This window comes from Microtus pennsylvanicus, chromosome 9 (assembly GCF_037038515.1).
Source record: "Microtus pennsylvanicus isolate mMicPen1 chromosome 9, mMicPen1.hap1, whole genome shotgun sequence".
NCBI lineage: Eukaryota > Metazoa > Chordata > Mammalia > Rodentia > Cricetidae > Microtus > Microtus pennsylvanicus.
Window position 1 is genome coordinate 73,934,291 of NC_134587.1, and position 19,384 is coordinate 73,953,674.

A 19,384-nucleotide genomic window follows, 5' to 3' on the forward strand; every position below is an offset into this window, starting at 1 on the left:
GGGAGCGCATACTTATTTTCTTTCTTATTGCTGATCATGAGCCTTCTCATTCTTGTTTATCTCTCACATGCATTAAATTGGCATGGGCAAAGCTTAACTCAAGAAAGTCTTTGTTGTAAGAACTGCACTTTTTATAGCATTCGGAGACTTGTCCGCAAAATGGGGTCAACGGCAGCTGGCACTTCCGAGCGGTCATTAAGGTTGCTCCAAACAATCCATTTACATTTTTGCTGAGTCTATGTAAGAGGAAACAAGCTGGTTCTACTGACTATAGAGCAGATTCAAGCTGCAGTTTGAAAATCTGTCACTGAATGTAATGGGACACTTATTGACCCATCCACCCACAGCTCTCTTAGTCACACAAGCCCCATTTGTATAAAATAAATGACTTTAAAAGGATTGGGGTCCTTAATAGGATAATTATTCTAAAGAAAAAAACTGGAATATATAAGAAATAAAAATATAGCAAACCTACAATGCAATGCATGTTCCCAGTTTTACAAGAAGGAATAGTCAAAAATTTGTTTTATAAGAAGAAGGATAGTATCTTTGATGTTTCGCCCATATTTTTGAAATTCTATGAAAAATAAAAAAAGGAGAAAATGACAAGGAATATGTAGAAGCTAAGTAAAACCCTTAAAATATTTAGTCAGGAATTATTTCTTAATTGTTATAATTTCAAAAATGTATTTTTCTAGAGGGCAAGTGGTAGAGATAGTACAGCAAGACCCTAGGTTTGAAATTTCCTATCAGAAAAACACCCAAACCATGTCTGTCTAGCTAGGATGAGAACAGTGTGTACACTGTGTTGTGAGACTGGATGGATGGCGGTCACTGATACGGGCAGAATGAGAAGTACCAACCAGAAGAAAACGGACTCTGCCAGTTAAGAAAGTCAATGCCAATGCTATTACTTCCTATAAGGACCCAGACTGCTTGAAGCTGCTACTTCTTCTCGTCTCTAATCCAGAGAAGTGAGGACAGCTCTAGGTCTGGGACGGTCGGACAAGGCATCTGGAACAGACAGCAACCCAGGCAGGTTCTAAGTAAGGACAAGAATATAAACTAATATAGGCTGGGGAGATGCTCAGGGGAAAAGCGTTTGCAATGCAAATATGAGTCTCCCGAGTTCTATCTGGGTGTGGTGGTAGACCCTTAATCACAGAAGAGTGGAGGGAGAGACAAGTGGATCTCTGGGTTTCTTCACCAACAGCCTAACCTAACTGATAAGTTTCAGGCCATAAAAGACCCCATTCAGAAAGCAAGGTAGACAACTCCTAAATAATAAAACTCAAAACCATATGCACACACACATACAAACATGAGCACCCACCCACGTCCACAGAAAGGCACTCATGCGTGCACAAACATGCACACAACACCAACTCTACTCTATCTCTTTCCTGGACGAGCGTCCATTCACACAGGCAGAACTGGAGGAAAGGGAACTGGGTTGCCTTTGCCTTTTGATACTAACCCCCAAATCACATGGAACTGTGTCCCAACACACAAAATGCTTGCTGCACAAGCCTTTCCAGATTGCACCTTAGAAAGCAGCGGTGTCTATTGTTCAGAAACGGAGTCCACACACAGGCAGGATTTCGTTTGAAAGCAGTTTACTTTCCGTACTAAGGGTTTTCCTAACATCACCCCGCTTGCTGGAATGAAACAGGGAATGGGGTGCATTCCCCAGGCCTGAGTCTCTCTGACCCATGTGAACTCTTCCATAGTTTTTCACTATAAAACAAATCTATTTTGAACTTTTAAAATCAACACATTAGTGTTGCCTTGAAATGAGTCCTGTGCTTCCTTCCTTACTCCATGGTCTATTCTAAGTAGGCCTAGAAGCCCGCACTTGGTTTATATGTTCAAATGATAGAACATATTTTCACGCCACTAAAAGGAAACTTACTGATTAGTTCAGTAGCAATGACCTACCAAGAACGAGAGAGATGTAGGAAATGGCACACAAACATAGCCTTTCTTCCTCCCAAACCAGTACCAAACACTGGGAAGCCACTGCTGAGAGAGAGAGAAATGGAGTCAGATTCCTAACTTACTCCTCTCTTCACAGCACTGTAATGAACACTGAAACGTGAACCGGGAGATTCATTTCAGTTCCCTGAATTCCTGGGCAATCAAAGAGTAAGACATTCTCCCATTCCAGAAGTGCTCACACGTGCTTAAGGACAACATCCACCACCCTATCCAGGGCAGCATGAAGGCTCCAGTCCCGAGGGTTTCAATGGTGTCATTCAAATCAATCACATACGGAGAAATTTTCAGAAAAATGTGCCAAAGAGAAAAATCTACTATTTCCTTTTGTGTACTATTTTTTTAAGATTTATTTATTTATTTATTTATTTATTTATTTATTTATTTATTTATACAACTTTCTGCCTCCATGTATACCCACACGCCAGAGGAGGGAGCCAGATCTCATTACAGATGGTTGTGAGCCACCATGCGGTTGCTGGGAATTGAACTCAGGACCTCTGGAAGAGCACACAGTGCTCTTAAACACTGAGCCATCTCTTCAGCCCCTGTACTCTTTTTTTAAACAAAGCTCAGCATGACTCTTTACCGTTAGTTTGAATTCCATCCGCTTTTTTCCTAATGTTTCCATAAGTAGAACTAAATAACCAATATTGCAAGCAGGCCAGCAGGAATTATCATTTGAATATGTAACAAGGGGTCCGAGGAAGCCTGTGAGCTCTCCTAGAATTTCATTTCCTGTTTGATATGCTTAGATTGCTGCTATCAAGCCTCTTAAATGCTGCTGTTTAGGCAAGACACTAACTCAGGCAATAATATTTTTCTTATTCATTTTGTTTGTTTTATGTGCTGGGGATGAAACCTAGAAATCCACCCACACTAAGCACTCCCCCTATCCCTACAGTGACGCTACACTCCTAGTAAGTAACATATTTCATACCAAATTACAGCGTATGCTCTGCTAACCCGAAGGGAAAAGCTTTACTACCAAATGCTGTCTATGAAAACAGATTGACAGGAACAAGGTACATTATAAGAAGTGTCAACTGCCATTGGGTTTCCGTTTCTGCTGCTAAGTAAGAAAGATATTGTCTCTTAACACACTCTGTAGACTAAGAGAGGGACATGGATGTATTTATTAAAGAGCTTATCAAAAAGTTGCTTTATATTAAAACCTAAATTAAGGAGAAGAAAGAATAGCCCTAAGTTTGATTGCCAATATTTAATAACATCTCACTATTTTATGTCAAAAATTAATTCAATGCTTTCAATTAATAAATATCAGAAGCTAGTTTTACTAATCCTTGCTAATTTTTTAAGCTCCCTTGGCGTCGCACACAGCACCAATCAATCTAGCAGTGGAAGAAGCTCACGAGCACAGAGCACATTTCACATTAACCAAGCGAAACTCATTCGGGATCTTGCCTAGGGACGTGCCTTCAAACGTTTTCATAATTACTCACTTGCTATCAAATTTGAATTAAGGGCATCTATATATAGTTTGCTCACTCTGTCACAGCAGACTGTCATATGAAATTGAGGAACTCTGGACCAAAATTCCAAACAGCTGGGTATGGTGCCTGTGGCAGTTGCTGAAGGTGTCAAGACAAGCTGAAAAAGGAACCCACGAACACCTAACCCAAGCTAGGCCTCAGATGCTATGCAATTATTTTTCAACATTCAAAGGCACCAGATTATCCAAAAACCAACACACACATGGCTTCATAGTATTCTCTCATGTCTATTTGGCAGGGAGGAGATCTCTAGTTAATCTGAAACACAGTAGGAAACCATCTCTACTCGAAACACAAGGCCTCGTTCTGCACAAACTCAGCTCACCACATCTCCAAGGCTGAGGACACCCGTGAACATGCTCATTGAGAGAAGTTATTACCTTGGGCTAAAGACTAGCAAGCAGAAGTATGTATACTTACAGGAAGAAGTATTTGCGCCTTCTGTAGATACTGATATTCTAATGGGAGACTCTATAAGACATAAAAATGGAGTAAAGCTTTATTGAGTCATGCCACTGGAAAGTTAGAAAGTTGCCAGGCTCTGGAATTGCCTTGAAAAGCTGTGCTAAAAAGCAGTGCAGGAGCCAAACAGTGGTACCCTTAAAACAGGAAAATGCTCGTACAACACAAGGATTACAGAGAGACTGCCCTGCTCTGAAGACTTCTCAAAGAGACTGGAAAGGAGAGAGCAAACCTGGAAAGGCACCCACAGACCAACTGTGAAATGAGCTTTGGGAAATATTCTTAGCAAGCCCACAGTACAGGTGAAATAGATCATTCCTTAGGTATAGGCTTGAAGTCGAAGAGAATTCCACTGCAAGAGAAGGGTCTGCGTTCACACATTCAGTTCTCGAGAGTGAAAATATTTCCAGGCAATTTGGGTCAGCATAAACATCCTGACCAACAACAGTGCCAAACAAAGTCCATGCAAGTCCCATTGCAGCAGTCACACGAGGAGCCAACAGAACATGCTGAGCAAGCAAAAACAAGTTAGGGAGGTACAAGATTTGCTTAGGTAGTAAGGATAGGGGCAGAATAAAACAATGTTTTAGTATTGACAGAGCATTAGGAATGCAGGGAGAAAAAAAAAAATGAGACCGAAAGATTTTTAACCCTAGGAAATCAGAAAAACAAACAAAAACTCAGTCTTAAGGTTGAAAAATCAAGAGCTAGAATATAATATTCAGGTCACATTTCAGGAAATGTGGAAGACAGTCCAACTACCCTAGAGAAGCACCACAGAACTTTAAAAGCCCAGTTCGCTAACTGTGTCTACTGGTCTTGATAATGAAGTCCTTACATTGAATAAATATCTGGATGAAAGGTAAAGGGACTGACTTTATTCTTCATTTCTCTGCCTCCCTGAACCTTCCAAGTCCCCACCCATGCTTCTCTCAGATTCTGAACAGTGGTGTTGAAAAAAAGAGGAAATTCTAAGGGGGAACATAGAAGAAGGCTGAGCAGGGTTCTCTGGACTGCTATGGCTTTAAAGAGGTATGGCCAAGGTGAGAAACGGCAACTATGCCAACCCATGAATAGAGCAGGGAGCTATGCAGACAGCTCCAGGAACCTACCCTTCTCCTTCCTGAGACGCGCAACTCAATGTATCTAGCACGTTAGCGGTCTTCTGTAAAATGAGGGGAAATAATGCTCGTCTCGTGATTTTGTCAAAACTGGCAAATGAGTTGCAATCTTGATAAATCAAAAGGAACCAGATAAAAGCAGGTTATCATTATAACCCAGGAAGAAGGAGAGAAAGAGAGAGACCATGGATTTGAAAGAGAGGAAGGATGGGTGTATCAGAGACTTTGGAGGGGAAAGGGAAGGGGGGAAAAGATGTAATTTTATTATATCCAAAAAAATAAATTACAAAAAGGAAATGAGTTTTCAGTCTCAACTCTCCACAAATTTGCTGATAAATAAATACTAATTTATTAATTTCCTACAGTTCTCTTAACCAGCAAATCATAGAAAATAAAGTACACTTCTCATCCCTCATCAATGAACTTTCTCACTATAATTGATGGAGAACATTACAGAAAAGCACAATCAATCAAAATCCAGGGCTGAGACACTCATTTCCAACGGATGCATCTTCAAAACACACCCACATCTAAGACTTAGGGAATATTGCAGAAGAGGGGGTGGAAAGACTGTAAAAGCCAGGGGCTCGGAGAGCTATGGTGAGACTATGTAGCCCAGAAAGTTGAGAAACTACACCCATGAAGTCCCGCCAACATGACTGCCTAAACAGGAGCTGAACAAAGATAACAATAGATATACCAAAGTAGACCAGGGAAAGCCCACAAGACCTCAGTCCTACACAAAGAACCACAGGCAACTAAGGAATGTTAAGAGTAAAAAAAATAGTTTTCCCCAGGGAAAAGTATACCAATTGGTTATCCAATATCAAATTGTCAGCCTTGAAAACATATATACAAGTAAGATTTTACACACTGAGCATGCAGGTTATACTTAGGAATATTTGAGAGGTCATGCATTTGAAAGAGAACAAGGACGGGTATATGAGAGGGTTTAGAGGGAGGGGTAAAAAAGAGAAATGATGTATTTATAATCTAAAAAAAACTGAAGAGTGGGCATGGTGGTGCACGGCTGTAATCTTTGTTCCAGGGAAGCAGCGAAAGGACCCCCAAGAGAGATGCTGGGCTGAGCCACATAGCAAATCTCTGTCTCAAAAACAATTAAAAACAAGGCAGATGAAGTCATTCTGTAACTAGCATACGAACCAGTGGATTCTGATTATATATGGATTTGTAGAGTTGGCAGATAAGTAACTTGTGTCTTCCCAGCCTGCAACTACCACCAGTAAATATTACAGGCAAAAATGAAAGGAAACAGAACATTACAATATCATTTGGGGAAAGTCAAAGTGGTTGTTGTTTCAGATTTAGTGAACCAGAATCTGCCAACAGCATCCCAAAGGTCAGACATCAGATGCTGGGTTCACTGTCTAAGTACACAGTCTCCTTCCAATGGGTCGCCCAAGCAACCAAGAGAAGCAGGCTCAAAGATAGAAAATCTGATCCTGTACCCCTAAGGTTTCTCTTCTACTTGTCTAATATCACAAAGTAGCATGAAGATATGATCTCTTTCTCTCCTATTTGTGTCTTGAGCCACCATTCAGGGATACAGCCTCAAGTATCCCTGCCTCAAGTAAAATCCAAAAAGGCAGAAGGAAGCTGAGGAAAACCCTGGAGCAGAGCATGGGAAGAGCTAAAATTTGGACGCAAAGGGAGTGCTGATTAGTACTGACAAGCAGCCAGCAGTTAAGCCTCTCACACTGATTAGTAAACTTGCCAGGCTCTGTTCCTTACCTGAGGACACATATGCTCTTTCGGTTGAGGCTGGCATGCCAGTGATGAACTCTGCAAAAAAGAAAAGGTGACAGGCGATTATAGGGTACAGCAGGAGCCTGGGATCTGGGGCCATGGCCTGCCTTCCAGATGCGAACGGGTGTGAGGAAGGCACACTGCCTGAAGACAGTTCAAATAACTAGTTCTTCTTTCGTGGGGGAAGAGCCTGAGATGAATTACGCTAAGTAATTATGAGGAACCGTTTGCTCCCCCTGGGGTGAATGAGGAAGAAAGCACCAGAGAGACGGATGGTGGGTTCCTTGGAAAGGAAAAAGAAATGGGGAATTAAGAGCGTCAAAGCCATTGTCACACCAAAGCAAGGTCATTTCTAATCTTGAGGAGTCTGGAAAATTACTATTTTGTTCAAAAATGAAAGCAAGCAGTGTTTTCTGTTGGGACTGGCAGACGACACCAAGTTCTGGCACGGAACTCTTCAAATCGCCAGAGTAAAGCAAGATGGGAACATTATCATCTGGTACATGTTGGCTACTCTGGACAGAGCCTGCCTGAGCAGGTACTTCCCTGAAGGAAAGAAGGACAAACTTGCACAGCAGGAAACATCATTATCCTGAGAATTATGAGACTTATTTAAGACTCTAACCTTGTTTTCTCACAGTTCTAAGGATGGAATAGAGGAGGGTTACACTGTCTATGCAGCTCTGCATTCAGTCCTAAGACTGGCTTTAGTTGGTTAGATTCTTTACAAAGGCAGTTTTATGATACTAGGATGATGCAAAGGTAAAATGATGGAATCATCCCACCTCAACTGTGTATAAGTTATCAAATGCTGTATACTCTCACCCTTCCTAACCAGGACAAAGATAAGCCAAGTTTCATATGATGTCAGCTACCATACAATTCGAGAGGGGGGGGCAGAGAAATATGTAAAGCTCAATAAAAACAATACAAAAGTACTACATCTGCCTGAAACTCTTAGAAGGTCATATAGACTATCATTTTAAGTCTAAACTAATACTTGATTAATTATAGAGTGATGAGCTCATTACCAATGCAATCCTTTTAACCACAGATACCACCATGATGGGACTAGCCTAACAAGGAAGAAAAATCGATTGACGTGATAATTTCCCTTTAACTTCTGAATTTCTTGAGGGACCAAAGAATTTGAGGAACTAGACAGAATGAAAGTCATGTGAGATTCGGGAGGGATGATCAAGTATCAAAGACCAGAAATGTGTCTTTCAAGAAGCCCAGATGTTATCTTCTTGGTGCAAAGTAAGAGTGCCTTCTGAGGTCAATCATTTGCAAAGTGAGACTGTTTTCACGACATCGAAATTTCCTCCACCAGTTCTTATGCTCATTAGCAATGGGACAAAGTAAAAGGGATTTGAGAATGAGGGTGTATGACTTCCTTGGAACTTTCTCATGCAGGGGGCAGCAGACAGGAATGTTCTCAGCTGAACCAGTGGGGACACTTGTTCCTGAAGCAAAGTCAAGTACAAAATAAAATAAAATTGCTCTTTTTTGGAAACATGGAAACTGAGGAAACATTTTTGAATCCCAGATTCACAATCATTGTTCTTCCGCAGACACGCCTGGAATGCTTCCAATGTAAGGCTTTCCAACCTTGTGCCCACGTTGACAGATCCCTCCTTATTCTGCCCTTCAGAATACATCAATGACTTGACCACCACATTGCCTGACAAGGATTGGGCAAAGATCCAAGCCCAACCTGATGTCAAAATTTTCTCCACATTTATTTTTGGCAAACCGAGTGATTGTCTACTGTGACCTTCCAAGAAGATTAAAAAAAGAAAAAAAAAAGACTTCAGCACGGAAGACAGGTTAACTGTAACTTCCTCTTGTGATTGAAGGCTGCATTAGAGACAAATGTTCATAGTAACAAATGGTTGCAGCAGTTCTTTCTGGACATGGAAGCTCCTGAAGATAGCGCCCTTCCTAAATTAGATATTTATCCTGGAGATTTTTAAAACCTCTTTAATGACTGTGGTTTCAGTAAAAATACTTCCTGAATTAATATTGAGGAAATGTAAGCTCGGAGCTTAACAAATAACTTATATGTTCAAAACAGAGACTTTAAAAAGATCTTTGCTATTAAGAAATGTCAATCCTATTGATTAACACTAATTACCCAGAAAGACACCCCCACCCCGCCATGTGCAGCGTTCAAGGATTTAAACAAAAAATCTGCTTGTTTTTAGTGTAATTGGAATTTTACATTCCACTTACAGATTAAAAAAAAAACAAACTTAAGTCCTGCAATCTCCTCGGCTAGCAGCTAAGTGGTGTATTTTAGAACAGTAAGTTGGTTCATTAGATTTACAAAGGTCTACTCGATGGTGTAAATAGTGAGGCTTTAAAGTCGTCAGGAATTGAACACTGATGACCTTCTTACGCTTAGTAGACCTGAAAACATAATACTGTTGTATTTTTCATGTTTGAAAAATGATTTTAATAAACTGGATTGAGTCTCAAGTGAAATGGCTGGTGTCTTCTGGAAAATAATTTTTCTAATGAGTAAGAATGTATGACTTGTTGGAGACTTCGTCATGAGCATAATGAGAACATAAATACTCAGGAAACACACACTTATGTGATGTCTGTGCAGAGTTAACATATTGTATGTCATTCTTTATTTCCCTAAACTTCTAAGGCTCTACTATGTATACCAAAATTGTGATTAAAATAGATTTTAAAAGTGGGTGCACTAATTCACTAACAATGGTAAAACATGAACTCAGGAACATCTTAGAATATCCGAACTCTTATTGTACTCAATGCATAAATAAGCAGCAGAGAGGTTTCCAAATTAATAAATGCTATAGGGGCACTATGCATAATCTGTCATATTCTAACCATATTATTAATGTGTATTAGCTTTTATGAGCACCCTACATAATATAATACACATGGAGAATGACAAACAAGTTTTAAAATCTACGGGACTCCAGGCTTGGTGGTTCATGCCTTTAACCCTGGCAATTAGTCAGGAGGCAAAAGCAAGCAGCTCTTTCTGAGTTCCAGGCCAGTGTGGTCTATATAGCAAGTTCTAGACCAGCCAGAGCTGCATAGTAGACCCTGTCTCAAAATAATAATCACAAAATAAAAATAAGCAAAACCTTCCTGACATTCTTCTCACTGTGACTTCACAAGCTGTTTACCAATATATTTCCCACAATACCACATTTGGGAGAAGGGTAAGGGCTAACTAAGCCCATGACCCAGATAAGCCAAAATTTTAAAGCACAAAATATAAGCTATCCAAACTTTATTAATTTTTTTTCTGTTTCGCAAATGGAACAGCAAATGGCTATGAGCCCAATTATTCCTTGGGAGCCTGAACCTTATATAAGTTTTCTCCTGATTAAAAAAGAAAACTCAAGATATGATTGAGTGGCTGTACATTCTCCCACAGTAACCTTTGAACAGATAGCAAACCAATTATGCCTGTGGTTCTTATTTTTGCTCCTTTATTCTAATATCCAAGTGTTTTCCTAGAGCTTGTTAGCTAAGAATTAATTGTGAAATTAGGATTTCTTAGAGAAAGACCAAGCCAAATGACTAAATAAAAATGAGTCCAGAGTGTATGGACTGAGGGAAAACATGCGTGGCCTTTTCCCCCGCCAATACGTGTTTTGTAACTCTCCGCAGGGCGATAATGTTTCTAGGAAAATCAACATTAGACACTAGCAGGTTACACACATTTATGCATATTTACACATGCAAATTCTTTCTTCCAATTCCACAAAGCAATGAAAAGATATCAGAAAGGGCCAGTGATAAACAAATTCTTCAAATGTAGCTTAATAAATGAGTGACTACACATGTGTTCTTTTTTGAAGCGCTTGAATATTTTGGCAATATGGTCACGATTTCACTGAAGCAAATAAAAACAAGCACAAGGAATTTCTTAAATTTTTATTAGTCAATTCCTATCTAGGTGCTAATTGAAATAGATCTACTCAGCCACACGTGGGTGTGGCTTCACCTCCACTGGTTAAGCAGTGGACAGGATATATGGCAAGGTGTAAATCCTTGCAGATTCTCTGGGTCTTATGGCATGGTGTGGCATGGTCCCTGCTAATCATATCCTTCCTAGCACAACTCTTCTTGGGAGATTAAGGTCAGGACCATAGGAAAGAGGTAAATCTCAAAGGGTATCTTAAACAACGCTCTGGAGACGAATCTGCCGGAGTGGGGGGAGCATAAGCCAGTTAGGTAGGGATCTACCAAGAAGCAGAGGTGAAAGCATGGCAAATGAGGAAGAGAGAAAACCGCGGGTTGGTTTTTGTTTTTTAAGTTTAAAAAGATCTGACACAGTCTGAAAATAGAACAACTAGAAAACAGTCACGTGATGGCGTTGTCTAAACTCTTTGGGATACTTGTGTTCAAGTCCGTCTCCCCAAGGCCAAGCTCTTTCCCCTAGACTCTCTCCTTCTGACACCCTTCTCCTTGCTGTTCGTGACAAGTGAAAGGGTCTGCCTTTCCTCTCTGTGCACACATACGCCTTCAGATACAGCGTGGGCTACTGCACACTAGGAAGGAAAAGCAGGTTTAGGCTGCCTTTTGCTATCTACAACTTTTCTGATTTCTGAGATGGTTTGTTTACCATTAGAAGACTCATATTTCATTTTTATGGAAAAACTTATTTCAGACAACTTATTCGAGTCCAGCTTTTCCCTTCCCCCACATCCTTCTAGAGACTCCACACCTTTGAGAGGGCTCAATGACCTTCTCCTCACAGCACACTGCTCCTGGGGTTCTGCATTCTCCTACTCTGATGCTTTAAGTGACTAAAAGCCAGGACTGGGCTGGGGAGTGGCTGGGTTGGTAGAATGCTCATCTAGTGTGAACAGGGTCTGGTCTTTATCTCCAAAGCCACTGTAATAACTGGGTTTAATGGCACAAGCCTATAAGCTCACACTCGAGAGGCAGAGAAAAATAGATTACAAAATTGCATCCTCTGCAGTCTAGCAGATCCAAGGGCTAACTCGGGCTACAGATATTGTGAGAAAAGCAAACAAGCAAAAGAATATCGCAAAAAGAATAAAATAGTCGCATGAACTTTTTCTTTTTGTTAGGTTAAAAAAAGGCCCAATATCATAAGCACCTCTAACCTTCATTCCTTAAAACTTAAATTTATCAGTACTATATATTCAAATTTGAGCAATAGACCATGACTTGAAAATTAATCTGATGAGAAATGTAAAAATGAAAATTATCAAACTTTTGCTCCCTCCAAACTAACAATACAAGGACCCTAGAGATGTTTTCCAGGACTATTACAAGGGTAGATCATCTCTGTTTTATCCTATAAACCAGAAGCTATGGAATGATAAATATAATCATACTATAAGTAATGATAATACTCTCATTTTATTTATCTGGGAGTATATAGTATGCATAGCTACAAAAATCCAGCCTGAATGTCACAATCATAATTCACAATTTACCATAAGAAGACACAGGTCAGGGAACCCTGATTGCTCTTCGAGCAGATTAGGGAGGGTGACTTGATCGGGGGAGGGGGAGGGAAATGGGAGGCGGTTGCGGGGAGGAGGAAGAAATCCTTAATAAATAAATAAATAAATAAATAAATAAATAAATAAATAAATAAATAAAAAAAAAAAAAAAAAGAAGACATGTTAAAATAGAATTACAAGAACAGCTTTCAAAACAGGACACAGAGGTCATGATATTCTCAAAAAAAGACAACATTATTGTTTTTAAAAATCATGACCTAAACCACAGTAAAGAATAAGCTACTGAAGCCGGGCGGTGGTGGCGCATGCCTTTAATCCCAGCACTTGGGAGGCAGAGGCAGGCGGATCTCTGTGAGTTCAAGACCAGCCTGGTCTACAAGAACTAGTTCCAGGACAGGCTCCAAAACCACAGAGAAACCCTGTCTCGAAAAACCAAAAAAAAAAAAAAAAAAAGAATAAGCTACTGAAATTAAGTAATCCTTAAGTTTTGAGTTTTCTGTAGCAATTCTAAAAAAATCACATATAGAATACAGTAATAGGAGCAAAATGCTCTGCTCAGCCTGTGTCGATCACATACTGAAGTAACACTGTACTTGCTCATAGTTAAGTGCCATTTGCACTTTAAGTAACAAAAGCATGGCCTCGAAAACTTGCAATGAGAACTACTTCTCATCGAGTCTCCTTCACTCCCAACAGAGGGAACAACCTACAGAGAAAGGTAATAGACTTTGACGATGCCACTCGAGACTTCCTGGGCAAGTCCAGAGAAGAACAGTCACTAACCTGGATTTTCCTGAGCCTGCTCCAAATCTTTTTTATTCTACTCCCCTCTCCCTGACATAATGGGTCATGTGAGGATCAAGAGATACAAACTAATTCTGTCTCTTAAGGAAGTAACCTTACTGTTACTTACTCTTCCCATGAAGGCCTGCCATCCTAGCCTTTTTACTCCAAAAGACCATTTCCTGCCATAGAAAGTTTCTCATCTCTACCAAGACGCAGAGAAAGCAGAATTGAGCTTATAAAAATTCACATCATTTCAAGACACAACAGACACAGTAAGGTTTTTGAAATGGCACCCAAAAGTGCCAAGGTTTGAAGAAGCATTGTTAGGCTCTCATGAGCTCCTAGACATGATCTTCACAGGTCGGGTTACTGAGCTATAGAAGACACAAGCCAGCAACTGCAGACTTCGGATTTCCTAAGAGAGCTGAGGGAAGTTGTTAGCTGGGAGGTAGTACTTCCTCTGTCTGACTCATTTGTGTGTGTTAAGCAAATCCTCCCCAACAGCTCTCAAGGAGGCTGGGTCAGAAGCCTGAAGCCTTTACAAAGTAGGAAATTCACTGCCTCTCAGGTGTTCCTAATTTCAAAACTAGCAGCCCTAAAAAGTCACTGTGTCTAGGTTGCTATTAGCTTGGTGTAATTGCTTAAAATACACACCGGAACATTAAAACTTCAGGTCTTGCAGATAAATAGAACAGATGCATTTATTCATATGTATGGGCACATACATAAGTACTCTTGTTTTTACATGTGTCTGAGTGTGTGTGTATTTATTTATGTAGAGTATGTATATAAACATATAACTGTATTGTGTGGTTGATAGGACCAAAGACTTGACTGCCCTTCCTAACCAACTCAAGCAGGTAGGTGTGTGTGTGTGTGTGTGTGTGTGTGTGTGTGTGTGTGTGTGTGTGTGTGTAAAGATTACCCCATGGATATATCACACATCTGAGAAACAGCAGGCGGCAGGTGTCTTACCATTTGAGTCGACGATGGTGATGTTGGCCGAAGCACTGTCGTTCCCTAACTTGCTGATCACTTTGCACATATACTCCCCGGAATCAGCCAGTGACGCTTTGTTAATTCGAAGTTCTGACTTCCTGTGAGATGGAGACCAAAGTAGTGTAAGTGCGTCGCAGCAGTTCATCTTCAGCATTGTAAATAATAAAATATGCTTTCCTGGGTTCAGCACTCTCAAATTCCCCCTTCTTACCCTACAGATACAATGTTAAAATATCACTGGTTATCACATCAGTTCAGGCGTATGTTTCAGCCAGACCAAGCATACGGTATCAGAGTAAACTACCTAGGATGGAATCTTAATTTTATCGCACAGATAGTGAAGTTGGTGCCCTTCATTCCTCTGCTACCACTGCTGACCCTCTTGGTGGGCAAATTTTCTGTCCTCCTTACATCTCAGTGTCACCCTGAGAACATACATAAAAGTAACATTGTATGGACGGACCAGGTCTTATTCAAGAATATGTATGTATATACATATACACATACCATAATAATTAACAGGGGCGGAAGAGGCCATGGATTTAAAGGAGTGTGGGGGAGGGGTAATTGAGAGGGTTTAGGGCTTGGAGGGAGGAAAGGAAAGGGAGAGATGTCAAAACTAAATTGTAATCTCAAAAGTTCAAAACAAAGGTTTGGGAAGAGAAGAAAAATATTTAAATGGTTTCTTATAAGATCAGTAGAAAGAATCATTTAATGGAGTCTAGGATAGATAAAAATACTCCACACATCTCTGTGGAGTAACATCAAAAGTCAAGGTAATTTCTAGGGGGTATATTTATCATTTCCAGAGATAGGAAAGGTGTCCTCCTTGCAGATGGCCATTACTGGGCACAAAGTGCCTCCCAAATGGTTCTTGAGACTGGAATAAATATTCCTGCTACAGTAGCCCACTTTTACAACCCTTTCACCATTAAATTGATAGCCACCATTTTTTTTTAATGTAGATGCCAGTGGGAGGTACACTTGCACCTCCTTTATTGTTGCGCGTGGCCGATAATTTAGGCTATCTATGGCCAAGCTCAGAACTGCTAGGACTGGCTCAGTGTTTGCAAAAGGCTCTATGTGGTGGAAATGGGGGAGCTTCTCAGATTAGCCCAGGTTGACCCAAAACTCATTACAGCAAGGATAGCTTGAATTCATGGAAAACCTCCCGACTCGGTCTCCCAGATAATGGCATTATAGGTATGAGCCACCACTCTGGGCTTACAAAGACTGATAAGCACCGTTCTGTACTCTAGCTTGGCATCTGGAAGCCACGCCCTATAGAGAGGACAATGGGAGGAAAGAGGGCAGGAAGGGAAGACGGCAATATTGGTGGATGCTTTCATGTTTTGCTATTTTCTCCATATCATGTGGTCTTTTTGCCACATGGTATTGATTTTCAGGTGGAAAGTATGGTTTCAAACTTTAGGCCTCCGCTTCTACTCCACTCTAGTAGATGGCATTAATCAAAATCAATCAAAATCCCACACATAAGCCTCATGCTTCTACCCTGGTGCCTCTGACAGGTCAGAATTCGCCCCCACTCAGAGTGCCTTGTGTTTCTACCTTAATGGTCTTACTGATCTTCAAAGGCCGTCATCAGTGTCAAGCCCTTTGATAAAGTTTTCATGGCCAAATCATGCAACTGGAGCATCTCTCTCCTTATCGAGATCCTCGCCATCACCTTGCCTCTCCTGCAAACCCCTTTTACCACAGTTCTCTCACTACATCTTCTGTCCAGGCACAACCAGAGCAAGCAGTCTACAATTTCAAAAAAAGCTACTGGTTTCCTCACAACAGCACACGGCACAGTATTGCCCTGGGACTGTCCTCAGGCAATACTGGATACATGTAGGAATGGATCAAAGAAGTTTTGGGATGTTCCTGCTTATGCTACCACAGGCCCTAATATACCCAATGCAGACAGCAGGAAGCAAGATGCATTGTAAAAGGGGCAGTGACCGTTTTAGGAGGGGCAGACCCAGGGCAACCATGACCAGGTCAGTTTGTTAGTCAGGAAGTTACCTCTACTAGCTGTAACTCCCAACAAAACAACAGTCAAACTTAGCAGAGGTCATGATGGAATGTAACGATAACAAATGAGTTCTCTTCAACAACACTGGAAAACATTAAAGCCCTACCTATCCCTCACGTTTCTCAGAAACTTTAATATAACTAACAGACTCTGAATAGCCAGGAGTATTAGAAGTAGCTTCTATCTCCTTACTTAGCCAACTCTTTTTTTCTTTCACTTAGCACATCTATTCACACTTTGGGAAAATAACAATCCACAGAAGAAGTTGTCAGAAAGATTTACTAGCAATTGCCTTGTTTATCTAAATAAGAGAACCAGCCAGGGCTATTTAAGGAATAGCCACTCATTAACCACAGAGGCTATTCAAAGAAAACTTTCCCTAAAGTACCTCTAGAAACCAAAATGGACCATGTTCGCAGCAAACATCGTGACAAATAGATATTTGGTGTTAATAATACTTAGCAGCTCCTAAATTTATCAAAATACCATATTAGATGTCACGCCAGGCTTTGGGATATTCAAACAAATATTTTCTAGTGGATTATCATCTTTGTATATACTTGGTCTATCTCTGATGAGTTTGCTTCATGGAGCAGGTTCTTAAGAAAAGAAAGATAAGAATAAATACTGTAAAAGATTTCTTTTCAGCTGAAAAGATGGCAAAGTTTTTTGGAATAATTTTGCTGTCTGATCATGATATAACAGATGGGAACAACAAATTATGAGGAAAACTAGAAAAAATCCTGATCTTCAATATCAGAGGAAGAACAAATTCTGAATATTAAAAAACAGAGACTTTTAATGTTAAGACCCAAAATTCTTTAGTCAGACAATTAGAACAATATTCTAAGAATAGACAGCAACTAAGAAGCCCTGATCTTCCCATTTGTGATTCCAGAAACAATCCTACGCTCGTATATGAAGACCTCTTTCTCGACCCTGCACAATTTAATATTCTAACTATTGAACTGGATTGAACTATATGAAACGGGGTAATTAAATTTCCAGTTGGCATAATCTTTAAAGGATAGTTCTAAAATCTAAATTCTCCTAATAGGCCTGGCCCATGCTTCCTGGAATACAAACCCAAGTAATATAATCAAATGCCATGATGGACAGAAGGGATTGGGGGGCACTATTCTGTGTTCAAAAAATATTTCACCAAATAATGGAAAAAAGATTTCTTTCTGCAAGTGTCTCTCGGCAGTTATGTACGAACCTCTAAGGTGCATTTCGAAGACAGGCATTACACATGGTCATCCAATCACTAATGTAGAGACCACCCCTGGGAATCCAGGACAGAGCATCAGTGGTTCAAGACCAAGACTTAGCTTAATTGAGACATGTGGAACAGATACAACCAGATTCAGAAGCCAGAGTGGAAATACTCAAGGGTAAGAGATGCATCAATTCCAATGCACAAAGAAAAGAGGGCTTTCAAGTAGCCTATCTTTCAACACCAGCCCTTTAAAGAAGCTTTAAAAAAAAACTGAGAAAAAGAAAGAAAAATGCACTTACTCTTGGGTGAAATGAATGTTAAAGCAGAATACAAAATCAAATTGGCTAGGAGTCTCAGTACATTTGGAACGGGCTGGGTCACAGCTGGAACTCTGGAAGTATGTTTTTGACTGACAGCTGATTAACAAAAAACAACAGTAACCAGAGGGCTTCAGAAGAAGGTGAATTACAATTGGAGAGAGTCTAGAGTCTTTCTCTAATAAGAGAAAGAATTCTATTAAAAGAACAGTCTCGCAAGTGAAGACGGATGAAGTATAATGACTTTAAACACATCACTGCACTGCTACCTGGAAGAAGAAGTGACTTGAGAGTGGCCAAGTGTCCTAAGAAAATTGAGCCCCAGGGAACAAGAAGAGGGAAAGTACAAGGTGGTCTTACATGGGAGAATCTTGGGAACTCAGATAAGAAATCTATGACTTTTTTTTCCATCGCTGAGACCCAAGACTGGGGAGCCATTTGCCAAGCCCACTCTTATGAAGTCTACATGCATGCAGCACACATGTGTGTGGATGTGTGAGTATGCCTGTATGTGCATGGATGCATGTCTTCAATTCTGCTTCAGATGTCAACCTGCTTTCCGTGAGAAGGGATGTGGAAGAATAAGAGGAACTTCTTAGAAAGCGCAACCAGGCAGCATACTGAACGCCCACATAAACCACACAGAATGACCACTCGTTATACAGGGAAACTAGGAATCCTTACATACCGTTCCCATGGCCTGTCAAAGTGCGTCAGCAGCTAAGAAAAGGAGTATACATGAACTTTCCTGATACAGAGCTATTCATGAGTGGCCACTGAGAACAGCAGAACACCCTAAATTCATTTATCATTAATCTCTCCGTGCCTGAAAGGAGCTCTTCCCACCACCCATGTGTGTGGAAGTCAACCTGTGGACTTGGCTCTCTCCGTCTTCCCTTATATGGGTTCTTGGGGTTGACCACAGGTCACCAGGCTTGGTGGCAAGCACCATTACCATGCTGAGCCATCTCACCAGCCCCAGAGCAGGCATCAGGAAAATCTTCAAACGGGTTTTGAACAAGCAAAAGCACTTCCAGATCAAATGAAAATACAAGCTGCAATGAAAAGCTGAAGCAACACTAGGGTTATATAAATATGTATGAAAATGACAAGAACTAGAAGTTTGTCTTTCACAAGGCTAATCCAGAACAGATACATGAGTGAGGCCAATCTGACAGGCCCGAAGCCTTCAGCTCGTTTTCTTGATCCAGATCATCCACCAGGCACATACAGCAAGAATAGAGGGATAAACATATATACAATACGGAGTGGTTCCCATTTCTTTTAATTGGTCCCACACGCAGCTTACCAAATAAAACAAACAAAGGCTTACATGTAGATTCAAACCCATAGGAAGAACATGCAGGAAAAGAGGAGGCGGGGTCCAAGAGGAAGATGAGTTTACACAAAGACAGAAACTGCCTATTGGTATGAAATCTTCTCATAACACGAAGGGATTAAAAGGGAAATTTGGCTGCCACCTACAATCTAGATAACTAACGGCTGAAAGAGTCAGCATTTGATTTGAACAGACTCCCAGGGAAATCCTACACCTCAAAGTAAAATTCACTCCTGCTTAGTTGTTAACAGCCAAAGAGTAAATTTAAGTCACATGACCAACCAATCAACTCAACATATTCCTAGTGTCAGGATCTAAGTAACAAAAAGCATTATGAG

General features: G+C 40.5%; 1 protein-coding gene across 7 annotated transcripts in view; it reads right to left on the bottom strand.

Annotated features, from left to right (window-relative positions):
- The window catches only part of LOC142857719 (pro-neuregulin-1, membrane-bound isoform), a 195,813-nt gene that overhangs the window by 134,136 nt on the left and 42,293 nt on the right, over positions 1 to 19,384 (bottom strand). For 5 of the 7 annotated variants that reach the window (XM_075986489.1, XM_075986487.1, XM_075986488.1 and 2 more), the window contains exons 3-5: positions 14,110 to 14,231; positions 6,845 to 6,895; positions 3,930 to 3,980 (exon numbers count right to left, since the gene is read on the bottom strand). In XM_075986489.1, coding sequence (XP_075842604.1) covers positions 3,930 to 3,980; positions 6,845 to 6,895; positions 14,110 to 14,231 — 224 coding nt within the window. The remainder of the gene's footprint in view (positions 1 to 3,929; positions 3,981 to 6,844; positions 6,896 to 14,109; positions 14,232 to 19,384) is intronic. The other 2 variants (XM_075986491.1, XM_075986490.1) reach the window with 1 other exon arrangement.